This window comes from Coniosporium apollinis, assembly GCF_000281105.1.
Source record: "Coniosporium apollinis CBS 100218 chromosome Unknown supercont1.12, whole genome shotgun sequence".
NCBI lineage: Eukaryota > Fungi > Ascomycota > Dothideomycetes > Coniosporium > Coniosporium apollinis.
The window spans coordinates 87,149-99,181 of NW_006913274.1; the positions used below are offsets into that span (position 1 = coordinate 87,149).

Consider the following 12,033-nt stretch of genomic DNA (forward strand, 5'->3'; position numbering starts at 1 on the left):
ACACAACCCTTTTGTTACGAATGTACTCATAGTTAAAAACGGATGGAGAGCAGTAAGTACAGCTGGGCCTGCGGTCCCCACGTACCTAGGTCAGCCTTGTCGCGAAGTCATGTGACCTGGATGTTTCCGATTGCACTGTCAAGGCTGGAAGCTTTGCCGAATGGGCTCAAGGAAAGTTATGCTGCCGGCAATGGATAGAATACTGCATATAGCATCGGCTGTAGAGTTTGGACCCTGATCGGAAAGCCCTCAGCTGCCTTACCGGACTCGAGTTTGGCCAAACGGAGGCTGTCGAATGTTCTAAGCCCCCAAATCAAATGATATACGTTGCAAACATACCTTACGCTCCTGTTTCGAGCCCGCCCTTGGCTACTCTCAAACAACGACAACTAGGGATTTCCTTGTCTAACAAGGGATTTACCTAGAATCATGAGGGCATGGTTGCGGCCCGGCAGGGCCAGAACTCTCTTGCTGCTTGGGGCCATTGCACCTTTCCATATTACAGCGAGCCCTACGGTAAATGTAGCTCTGCGAGCTTCCTTCAGCTCCGCACCATATCTCGTCGAGCTACTGTAAGACCCTCCCAATCATCTCCCTGTAGCTTTTCTAACTGACGCCAGAGAGACAGCTGCCGAAGAGAACTCCACAGCCTATTTCCCCCTACTTGACCGTATAGCGGACGGCTACTTCGACAAGGCGGCGACAGATTACGAGCTCTACACCACCTTCGTCCAGCTTCTCCATGACGATGGCCACATCACGGACCCCGATACGCTCTCCTCCTTCGAATTCGCACTTTCAATCCACTCCGCTGCCCCAAGGATAGAGGCACATTATCAGTATTACAATACATCTGTCGAGCAGGCGCTAGCCACAGTGCAGGACAAGCCATGCGAATCATGGGTGGCTTTTGGCGACAACCAGTACTGCTCGCCTGAGCTGGACTCAGCGCAGGGAACCCTTAAGAGCCACAGGTAGCTCATGCTTACCTCACGAAGATCGTCTTGACGCATTACGCTGACGGCACCCGTAGGACTGATGATTTGCCATTCGATCGCATACTCGGCGATTCAAGTGGTGCATTACCCTCTGTTCTATATGCAGATATTACATCGCCCAGCTTTGGCAGATTCCACAAAACCGTCAGTCGGTCAGCAAAAGAGGGCAAAACCTCCTATCGCATTCGCTACAAACGTTCGGCTTCAGGTTCGAACGAGCCCTTGGTCATCAACGGCTATGGTGTGGAGCTCGCACTCAAGCGAACCGATTACATTGTCATCGATGACCGTGAGGCAGAGCAAGCTGGCACTAAGGAAGCGCCAAAGCCAGCAGGGGACACTTTGCAGGATGAGGACGTGTCAGACCTGAAGCCTCTGTCAGCCTCTGAGCTGTCTGGCCTAAGCCTCAAGACTGCGAGCTTTGTACTAAACACCGAAGATCCGCTTGACACCTTATTGAGGATATCTCAAGATTTCCCCAAGCATTCCTCTGCTGTCGCTGCGCATAACGCTACGGCCGAGTTCCTTGCTGAACATAGCAACAATGGCGAGCTTGCCCTTCCACCAGGTTACAATGTGTTCTGGATCAACGGCGTGCAGGTTGATCCTCGGAAGATTGACGCCTTTTCCTTGCTCGATCATTTGAGGCGCGAACGCAGGCTCATCAACGGACTACAATCCCTCGGATTCTCTGGACCCGAAGCCATCAGCGTTCTGTCTCACAGCGCCGTTGCAGAGGCCCAAGCTGAGGATGAACCTCAACGATACGACTATCGAGATGGTCCAGAAGGTGGTAACGTAATAATTTGGCTTAATGACATTGAGAAAGACAAAAGATACGAGGACTGGCCCACGAGTATCACTGCTGTAGGTACTCATGGCCGACTTATGCAGCGAAAGCTAATGGCATCCCACAGCTCCTCCAGCGAACCTATCCCGGACAACTACCGCCTGTAAGAAGAGACATCCACAATGCCATTGTCCCTATCGACTTCTCCAATCCAAAGGACGTGTCGACAGTGGTTGAGACGCTGCAAAACATCATCAGACGCAATATTCCCATTCGATGGGGATTAGTCCCTTATACAGGATCGCCGGCGGCCGCCCAGCAAGCTCGTGTCGCCTATCATCTGCTTGACGCTTATGGTCTGGGCGCTTTGATGACGTATCTCGAGAATGTATGTATTATCTTTCCCACGTCTCTTGCTTCCGCTAATGTCATCAGTCCTCCGCGAACAAAAAGCTCTTGATGCCCCATCAGACGACGTTCGACTCCGTTACTACGGATCGAAGGTTAAAAAAGGACCGTGTATCAAGGTCACTGCAGGAAGTTCTGCAGGAGGAGTCGCTGGAGGACCGCCTCCAAGGAGCCAAGAAGTACCTGATGCGCCTGGGTGCATATGGTGATAGTGCCCCAGTTTTCGTCAATGGTGCGACTATTCCCCGTACTGAGGAGTGGTTGCAAACCCTGAGCCAGAGAGTGGGCTTGGATCTGCGGAGGATCCAAAAGGGCGTTTTCGAAGACGAGTTCACCGAGACGACGTGGTTGCCCGCCCAGTTCCTGGCATACGCCTCACTTCGACGCAACCCGCTGATCATCCCTGAAGACGAGACGAACATCACGCTTCTCAACATGGGGGAAATCATCAGCGAGCATGGCGACCTGTTTTCGAACTGTCCTCGCATCGCAGTAGCGGAGGGCTCCGACAAAGAGCAGTGGGCAACGCTGATGTTGATTGCTGACTTCGACTCACTAGCCGGTCAACAGCTCTGGGTCGATGCTATCAACTTTCGCAAGCAGCATAGCAACGTGGAGCTGATCTTCGTTCACAACGGCGAAGCTTCATCGAAAGTTTTAGACACATCTGCGCGCCTCTACCGCTTCCTCGAACATGGGTCATCCGATAGCTTAGAGAGCTTAGAGGACGTGCTGGCCTCGGAAGTGAGTTCAGAGGACACCAAGGAAGCTGCACATTTCTGGACGTCCGTCCAACCGCTTATCAGGGCGCTGAAGCTAAAGCCGGGAAAGAGCGGTTTGACGCTGAATGGCAGGCTGATTGCGCCTATCCCAGAAGACAACGCCTTTTCTGCAGAAGATTTGGAGACCCTGCTAGCTTACGAGAGCAGGAAGCGTGTTCAGCCTGTGTTTACTGCGGTCAAGGCTCTGGACTTGGTGGATAAACTAAACTCGCCTATGGCTGTGGCAATGCTTTCGTCCATCGTAGCACTATCAACCGTGTCAGATGTCCCTGAAGGCATCTTCGAGACTGCACCCACTCAGCGAAGCGATGTCTTCAACACGTGGAGTGCCGAGCACACAGCTATCACAACCGGCGACCAGGCGACGGCAGCCATTCAGGTAACGGTGTCGCTCGATCCTGCTTCTGAGGTTGCGCAGAGATGGGTACCAATCCTCAAAGCACTGTCTGAGCTCAGTGGCGTGTACCTTCGTCTCTTCCTCAACCCGAAGGAACGCTTAGATGAGCTTCCAATCAAGCGCTTCTACCGATACGTCCTCGACTCGAGGCCATCGTTCGACGACAATGGCGCTCTACAAGGCTTGAAGGCCCGATTCACCGGGCTACCTGAGGAGGCCCTGCTCACCATGGCTATGGATGTACCTGCACCATGGCTCGTTACCCCGAAGGAATGCGTTCACGATCTTGACAACATCAAGCTCAGCACGCTGAAGGGCTCTTCTGACATCGATGCCACATATGAGCTTGAGAACATCCTGATCGAGGGCCATTCGAGAGACGTCACCCAAGGCATTCCCCCTCGAGGCACACAGCTTGTTCTCGGCACCGAAAGAGATCCACATTTTGCCGATACTATCATCATGGCCAATCTTGGTTACTTCCAATTCAAGGCTAACCCAGGTTTCTACGAGCTAGGCCTGCAAGCTGGACGGAGCTCGGAAATCTTCACCATCGATAGCGCCGGCACGAAAGGCTACAACGCACAGCCAGGAGACGAGACGACAGAGATCGCCTTCATGAGCTTCCAGGGGGTGACCATGTACCCTCGGCTGTCTCGGAAGCCAGGCAAAGAAGATGAAGACGTGCTTGAGCCGCCGAAGTCTGCCGCCGCTGACATGGCATCCAAGAGCACTGAGCTCAAAGACAAGGTTCTCTCCAAGCTCGGTCTCTCCGGCACCAAAACCGAGAAGGCCATCGCCAAAGGCCTAAAACGCGTCTCCGGCCTGCTCACCAAGACCATACTACCGACAAGCGCCGTAACCCGCTCCGCACACGCCGACATCAACATCTTCTCCGTCGCCAGTGGCCACCTCTACGAGCGCATGCTCAACATCATGATACTCTCCGTAATGAAACACACCACCCACAGCGTCAAATTTTGGTTCATCGAGCAATTTCTCTCACCATCCTTCAAGGCCTTCCTGCCCAGCCTAGCCGCCAAGTACGGTTTCCAGTACGAGATGGTGACCTACAAGTGGCCGCACTGGTTACGTGCCCAGAAGGAAAAACAGCGCGAGATCTGGGGCTACAAGATCCTGTTCCTGGACGTGCTTTTCCCTTTGGATCTCGACAAGGTTATTTTTGTCGACGCAGACCAGGTCGTCCGTACAGACATGTATGAGCTCGTGACGCTGGATCTCCACGGTGCGCCCTACGGCTTCACGCCGATGTGCGACTCGCGCACCGAGATGGAGGGTTTCAGATTCTGGAAGCAGGGCTACTGGGCCAACTTCCTGCGCGGGCGGCCCTACCACATCAGCGCGCTGTACGTCGTCGATCTGCGGCGTTTCCGGCAGATCGCAGCCGGCGACAGACTACGACAGAACTACCACCAGCTCTCCGCGGATCCGCAGTCTTTGAGTAATCTGGACCAGGACCTCCCGAACCACATGCAGCATGTGCTCCCCATCTACAGCCTTCCGCAAGAGTGGCTGTGGTGCGAGACATGGTGCGCGGACGAGGAGTTGGGGAAAGCGAGGACGATTGATCTGTGTAATAATCCCATGACTAAGGAACCGAAGCTTGAGAGGGCGAGGAGGCAGCTGCCGGAGTGGACGGAGTATGATGAGGAGATTGCGGCCTTGGCGAGGAGGTTGAAGAATGGGGACGGGGTTGGAGGGAGGGCGCCTATTAAGGAGGGGGTAGATGAGCGCGGGTCGGAGACTGGGTATGAGGAGGATGATGAGGGGGAGGGGGAGGCGGTGAAGATTGGTGTTCCGCCGCCACAGGGTGGAATTAAGTCGCGTGTGGTGGATGAACTGTAGAGTTAGGCCTGCGAGTCTTCGCCATGGCGTTGATCTTCATACATCGGCGTGTGATAGATACTGTTTAGAATCATTGTTTTCCGGTCTCAGAGAACTTTGGAAGTTGAAAACCCTTGGGCAACCTATGTGTACTGGCCCCCGATTATACGTAGCCTATGTATGGTTGCAGAAAAATTACAGGTAACGCTAACAGAACATTGCGATTAAGAGCCATTCGTGCTCGGTATGGTATATCCTCCCCATATAGCCTCTATCTTCACCACGACACTCATTCCCCAACTTTGGGTTTCTCCGCTCTCTCTTCCTCGTGGTAAAGCTAGACGCGAAACCCCTCTAGAGGGATAGAAGTATCGTTGACCCAGGACCAGGGCAAGGGTCATCATGCCCATCGATCCGTCGGTCGCCACTGCACACGTTCGATCCAACTGAAGAGTCATATACACAAGTCGCCTCTTCTTTCTTTTCCGCCAAAGTCCCCTTGCGGCTCGCACACCATCCGTTGCATCCCCGTTTCATCCCCACGCCATCCCTCCTCTTCATTCCACACAGCCAGAACGCCCGACTTAGTCGCGATTAATAACCCTCAAACTCCTCCTCGGGTTCAACAACACGCCCTTGGTACCCCAGAATGTCGGTTCCTGGCCCGCAAGCAGATCGTCCGTGCTGCTCCCCGCGGAACTACTCCTGCCGAGCGCATCCCTCGTCGGCGTCGGATAGATCCCATCCACGCCCGCCGCAGTAGACCCGGCGGGCCGCCCATTCCCTCTTGCGCTTCCGGCCCCTGCGCTCGCGGTAACCGCCGACGCGCTCTCGCTTGAGATCTTGACGCCATCTGGCCCGCGGCGATCACTGCTCGTCTTGGCGCTGGACTCCGGGACGAGGAAGGCGTCTTTCTCCGCGCGGGACGGGTCGGCTGCGTTGCGCTGGGCCATGGCGACGTGGTTCTTGTACAGAATGAGCTGTTTGCGGTAAACCCAGGCGCAGAAGGCGAAGTAGCAGGCTATGAGGAAGAAGAGGCCAGCCACGACGCCGGCGACAATAGCGCCGATGTTGGGGCCGCTGCTGCCCTGGTTACCATAGCTGCCATCGGGGTTAGGGACCGCGGTCGCGGTGATGGTAGAGCCGTCCGAGGCGGTGACTGTGTAGGTGATGGCGCGACCGGTGGCCATGGGGCCCGCGGTCGCGGACTGCATTGGGACGGTAACGGTGGCACCGCCGGTGGGCGAGCCGCCGATGACGGAGATGACGGCCTCTGGGACGGCGTAGCCGTAGGAGCCTTCAAGGCCGGAGCCGATGTCTGAACCGCGCTGGGAGAGTTGCTGGCTAAAGGGGTTGTTAGACGCGAGGTTCTCTGGACTGTCGTTGTTTGGATCGCCGCTGGCGCCGGGCTCAGTGTTGGAGAAGCCGCTGATGGCTGTGTACTGGTTCACCCATTCGAGGCTGGAGAGATTGAACACGTAGACGCCGGGGCTGTCACAGCTGAGGTCTTGCCCCACGTAGCCGCCTACAACAACCATCTGCCCGTCCCAGATGTGGCACGTGTGGCCGGACCGGCCGTAAGGGACGGGTTGGTTGGTTTGATCAACCTGGATCCAGGTGAAGGCGGGCAGCGTCAGGATCCACATGTCGTCGTATTGGATCTGCTCGCCGGCTGGCTGGAGGTTCTGGCCGGCCCACATGTAGACGTTGTAGCTAGTACCGTCGGCGGCGGCTGCGACGACTGCGCACGGGTTCACCCGTTCTTTGGGTCTTGGGCCGTCGGTGGCTTGCTTGTACCAGGTTGAGGTTGCAATGTCGTATACATCGATAACGTTCATTTGCGTCTTGGGTCAAGTTAGTGGAGAGGTCGAAGCTCATAACAAACTCAACTTACAAAAGTTCTAGTATCACCACCTGCAAGTCCAAGTAGAATACCTTCCTCGCCGAAACCAGGGACGTAGACAAGAATTCCGTCAGCACGCTCGGTGAAACCAGCCTCATCCTGCAAACCACCTTCGGTGATGTTGCGCCACACGCCGCCTTCGCCCGCAGTCTGCCCGCCGGAGAGGGTTTCGACATTGCTGTTCGAGAAGCCAGGAAGGGTGAACTCAAGAAGGGACTTCAGATATATCCGAGCAACTTGGATCGACCAGCCCTCGGTCGTGTGGGTGTCGAGATGGCCTCCAAAATACCATCCCCTTCCCAAAGCGGCGACACCTGCGCCTGCTCCCTCTGCTGAGCGTTGAACTGCCTGGCCAGCGGCCACCGCGTTTTCGCCGGCAGAGGTTTGCGGGTTGCGATGTTCGATCCATTCGCTGGCCAGAATGTTGTACTCCCAAAGCGAGTTAGAGGTCGGTGGGTTAATCGGATTATCCGAGAACTCTCCTCCATACATGAAGAGAGACGTGCGGGAGTGCCACAAGTAACCGTTTGACACAGCGGGCAGACCGGAGGGACGCGGGAGGCCGGTTACGGCAGGCGACGAGATCTGCCAGGAGTTGGTCAAATCGTAAGTCAGGAAGTCGTTGTTCCAATGGTTGCTCGTCTGGCTGGCATCGTCCATTCTGCGACCGCCATATACCCACAAAGTACCGTTGACGACTGCGCTTTGGTGGCTCCACCTCTTGCATATACTAGTTTGCGTGTCCTGCCTCTTCAGTAGCGCATGGTCACCTAAATCAGCTGGTGTAGTGGCCTCTCGCGGTATCACGCCTCCTCTTGCTCCAAGCATCGTGTGTTCGGATTTGCCAAGTATCGGCGTGTTGTGAAGAATGGGTACTGCGATGAGCAGTATGGCTGCAAGTATCCCGAGGCGGTGGTACGTCAAGAGTTTAAGCGATCGGGAAGCCAAGGGGTGAACTTTAGCTGAGGTCATGTTGGTTGAGTTGAATGTTGAGAACGGTTCGTCGTCGCTTTCGACCGCATCTCCTCCCTCCAATTCATCCCAATCGTCCGACGATACTGAGATGTCCGATGTACTCTCGAAGCGGATGTTGTGAAGGGGTCGTTGAACCGGCTGGGGTGTTACAGACCGTACAAGCGGGTCATCGTTCATAAGGCCGGTTTCCTTGAAGACCGATCTCCTTCGACCGTGTTCTTGGAGGCTGACCGCCGACATTGCTTCGGCGGCGGAATATGGTTGTCTTCTTGGGAAAAGCGGAGTTCAGCTGTTCTAAGGTTGACGATAGCTGTAATGACAAATTGGGGATCCACGATGCGCGACTGGGACGAAAATAGCTCTGCAGGTGTTCGCCGCTCGCGCCAACAACCCGGCGGCGGTGGCGAGACGTTCCAAAAAGCAATAGCAATGGCAATGGCAAAAGAAGTAAGGAGACCAGTTTATTGCAGCAGAGACACGACGACAGCGTGAGGAGACGAAGGAACAGTGTCAGGACATGGGAATTGCAGGAAAGATTGCAGGACAGAGGACATGGCCCGGTGTTGTGGGCACGGTGGAAAGCGACCCCCTCGAACTTGTCGCCATGATTTGCTGCCGAGTCCAACCCCGGCCGTTGTTAGCGAGGACGGTACATTACACGTCATAGGAGGCGCTCCGAAGGGCAGTTCGGGCGCACATCGCCTGGACGCAGGCAAAGCAGCAGCAAATGAAACCCGCGCGATCAACGGTGCGCCCGCCAATGCCCTGCTAGCCCACTGCACGGACAGCTTTCCGCTTGCCATCGACGAAAGTTACCGGCCAGGGGGACGGCGTGGAAATTGACATGCAGCGAATGAACCTGCCCGGGTCGCTTTCTGATCCGGGGCAAACGCTGTTGAGACTGAGACCAAACTCGCCTTGCTGCTGGGCCGGCAGTCCTCTGCTCCAAAGAGCATCCTTGATGTCCCTCCACCTCGTGGCTAAACGCTCGACGCGGGAGTCTGGAACCTGCACGGTGGGCTGTCATGATGTTGTCAAGATTGGAGCCAAGCGATACCATCGGTGCTGGGTACCTACGAGTACTCCGTACGAGGGCCTGAACGACCGTCGATACCCCAGAGGAAGTCGACGTACAGTGACACAGTGGCGCGCCGCCTCTTCTCCACAACCCGTCTTGGCTGTTTCCGATGACGATCCCGCAAAGCGTGGCATTTGCGGCGGTTGTGGCTGTGGTGGCTTGAGCTGTCAAACCCCGTTGATAACTGTTGGCGGAGAGTTAATGACGAAGCTCGATTTGACGGTTTGCCGCGGGCAAACGGTGGCCGCTAGTTGTTCTCGAACCTTGTCGGCATTCCGAGCGTTGAGTTGCACCCATCGTATATGCATCAAGGATGACCAACATCGCCTTGAAGTACGGCGTAACATTGATGTAGTCGAGCGGTTAAGGCGACGGATTGCAAGACCTAATATCGCGTGTACAGTAACACGCAACACGCAACACGCGACACGGATGGGACTAGCCACCAGCAGGCGCAGTCAAAGTCTCTCGACGAGATTATGCACAGCAGGACAGTTGGCTTCAACCAGCCTTTCCACGCTTACGCAGTTACGAAACATGTTATATTGTGAGCTAGGAGAGAGGAAGTGCTACTATTCGCGAGTGCATTTTTCATCATCAAAGCAGCAAAGGTCATTGGCGCCCCAATCATGGCTGCTAATTTGGTGCTCAAGTTGGACGAGGCCTCCATGGTCCAGATTAGAGCTTCCCCGGGGTAAGCGTAGATGGACCGCCGTCGCTTGAGTCGGTCTTTGTTCATGAATGCGTGATTCGACAAGCGCTCGAAGCCCCTTTCCTGAGGTAAAGATCTGCCGAGCGTAGGTTTGATAGCGGGATCTGACATTCTGGGCGAATGTGACTGTGCGGACGGATGTTGCGTCAAAGGCCAGTCTAGGGTAAAATATCGGTGCTTGGGCAGACGCTTCCAGGATTGTCCATCTGTATATATTGGGTCTACTACCTACGTAGAATGATGTATGCTGTGATGCGGTCCAAGAATCGCCTCTTCGCGTGGTGATATCATCTGGACGGTAGTGTCCAACTGGGTAAGTCATGGTGAAAGAAAATTATTGCGTTCAAGGAATGAATATAAGGTCAGAAATAATATAGCAGAGAGCGAAGGACAAGATCAACAACCAGCACAATTACGCCCCACAGCCCCAACGCCGCCGCTATGCCCATGTGATAAACCATTGCCTCGCGCCACGCTGCACCAACAGCCCCCACTCAGACACTGAGAGCATCTCATTGCCTCAACTCTCCGCTACTCCAGTATGTGTTACCTCTACCGCTTCGCAATGCCACACCTCGCCAAGCAAACCTCAACATCCTGCGCAACATTGGCCGGAATCAGCGCCCTAAAACTCTCGATATCCGCGCCCTCGAGCGCGTCAGGGAAACCCAGGGTAGCCGCCACAACGCCCGCATTCAGGCCAAAGAAGTTCTGCGCGACCTGGCTGGTGCCCGGATCCTCGTTGTTCAAACTTGCCACAAACGTCGCCGGCTCACAGCCATTGTTGAACTGGTAGTGGATGCTACCGACAGGGAAGACGGCGCCCTGGAATTTGGCGATGTGGCCAGTGACCTCGGCGCTATTGCCCGCAGCCACAAGCCCGTTCTCGACGATGAAGCCGAAGTCGAGGGAGCCATCGACTACGGTAAGGAACTCGGTCGCGCGTGGATGCGTGTGAGGGGTATTGATGCCGCAGGGGTTGAGGAAGCCCATTGTGGTTGAGATGCCGAGGTCCGTGAGGACGGGGAAGGTGGCGATGTTGGCAGCTTTGAGGGCGCCGCCTGTAGGTGTGTTAGTACTAATAGTTAAAGGCCCGGAGGGCATGGCAGCGGATGGGCAAGGGAGAAAGACGTACCTTTGGCGCCGTTGGCGGGCGTGGCGCCATTGAAGTCGAACACGACTCTTTGCTGCAGCTCCTCTTTAGGGAGAAGCGCACCGCCGGAGGTGAAGAGTTTCTTGTAGCGGTCGATGGCGGTGGGGGCGTCTTGAAGCTCGGAGATCAGGGCGGAGAAGTCGGTTTGCACTGGCGCAGGCGCTGCAGTGGTGGAGGCAACGGGCTGCAGGGTAGTTGTGGTAGAAGACGGAACCGGCTGAGGGAGAGCATTGACGGCGCCAGCGGCGAGGGCCGCGACAAGGATTTTGGCGATTACGGAAGGCATATTTTATTGATAGAAGACTGTGCTTGAGACAAATGATAGTGCGATAACCGTAAGGAAATGGAGACCAGGAAATGATAGAAGAAAGGAAGAAACGACCGAGAGTACTATTTGGGACGAGTGCTGTGTGCTGCTGTGATGAAAGAAGACGTATTCCGACGACTGGGTGCGACCTTCTTATACTAGAACTGTAAGGCTTACTGTGACCTACGATATTCTCTGTGCCGTTCGGTCCGTGCAGATTGTGCTGTGCTAAGTCCAAGCCCTGACTAAATATAAGCTTATGCTTTGAGTTAATTCCGCACCCAGTCGTAGTCTAAGCACCAGGTTGCGGCGCATTGCTAAACAGGTGAGGCGCAGAATGATCGCATGTACACGTAGACATCAGCGTCAACAAGCTGGATGCTGGATCACACGCTACTCGAAGGATTTCGCTATGTTTCTTGGCGGACGTTATGTTAAGCCGCCGGATCCGCCAAGCGACTCAGCCTTGCGGCAGGGTAAGCAAACCAACACGACAGCCAAGAATAGATTCATGAGTTGAAGATTTGGAACACTTGAAACGCCGGTTTAAGGGTATCTACCAAGGCCTTTCGCTAATATGTCCTACGTATGTCGCTTGAGAACAGATGTACGAAAAGCGCACGACAAGGAACGCACTCGCGAAAGACTAGACATGCGGCCCCCACTGGACCCTAGGAGTAAGGCT

The 12,033-nt window shown here is 55.2% G+C and overlaps 3 protein-coding genes across 3 annotated transcripts; 1 reads left to right on the plus strand and 2 right to left on the minus strand.

Annotated features, from left to right (window-relative positions):
- Positions 1–429: 429 nt before the first annotated feature.
- W97_02983 (uncharacterized protein) lies at positions 430–5,241 on the plus strand (the record flags this gene model as incomplete). The annotated part of the gene is made up of 5 exons (XM_007780882.1): positions 430–572; positions 621–974; positions 1,034–1,865; positions 1,916–2,176; positions 2,224–5,241. 5 exons carry the CDS (start codon positions 430–432, stop codon positions 5,239–5,241), a joined length of 4,608 nt encoding a protein of 1,535 aa, XP_007779072.1.
- A 563-nt stretch (positions 5,242–5,804) lies between these two features.
- Positions 5,805–8,338, minus strand: W97_02984 (uncharacterized protein; the record flags this gene model as incomplete). The annotated part of the gene is made up of 3 exons (XM_007780883.1): positions 5,805–6,597; positions 6,664–7,064; positions 7,115–8,338. 3 exons carry the CDS (start codon positions 8,336–8,338, stop codon positions 5,805–5,807), a joined length of 2,418 nt encoding a protein of 805 aa, XP_007779073.1.
- Positions 8,339–10,440: 2,102 nt separating this feature from the next.
- On the minus strand, positions 10,441–11,327 carry W97_02985 (uncharacterized protein; the record flags this gene model as incomplete). Its single annotated transcript, XM_007780884.1, has 2 exons — positions 10,441–10,949; positions 11,024–11,327. The coding sequence occupies 2 exons, from the start codon at positions 11,325–11,327 to the stop codon at positions 10,441–10,443; spliced, it is 813 nt and encodes a 270-aa protein (XP_007779074.1).
- Between the last annotated feature and the right edge of the window lie 706 nt (positions 11,328–12,033).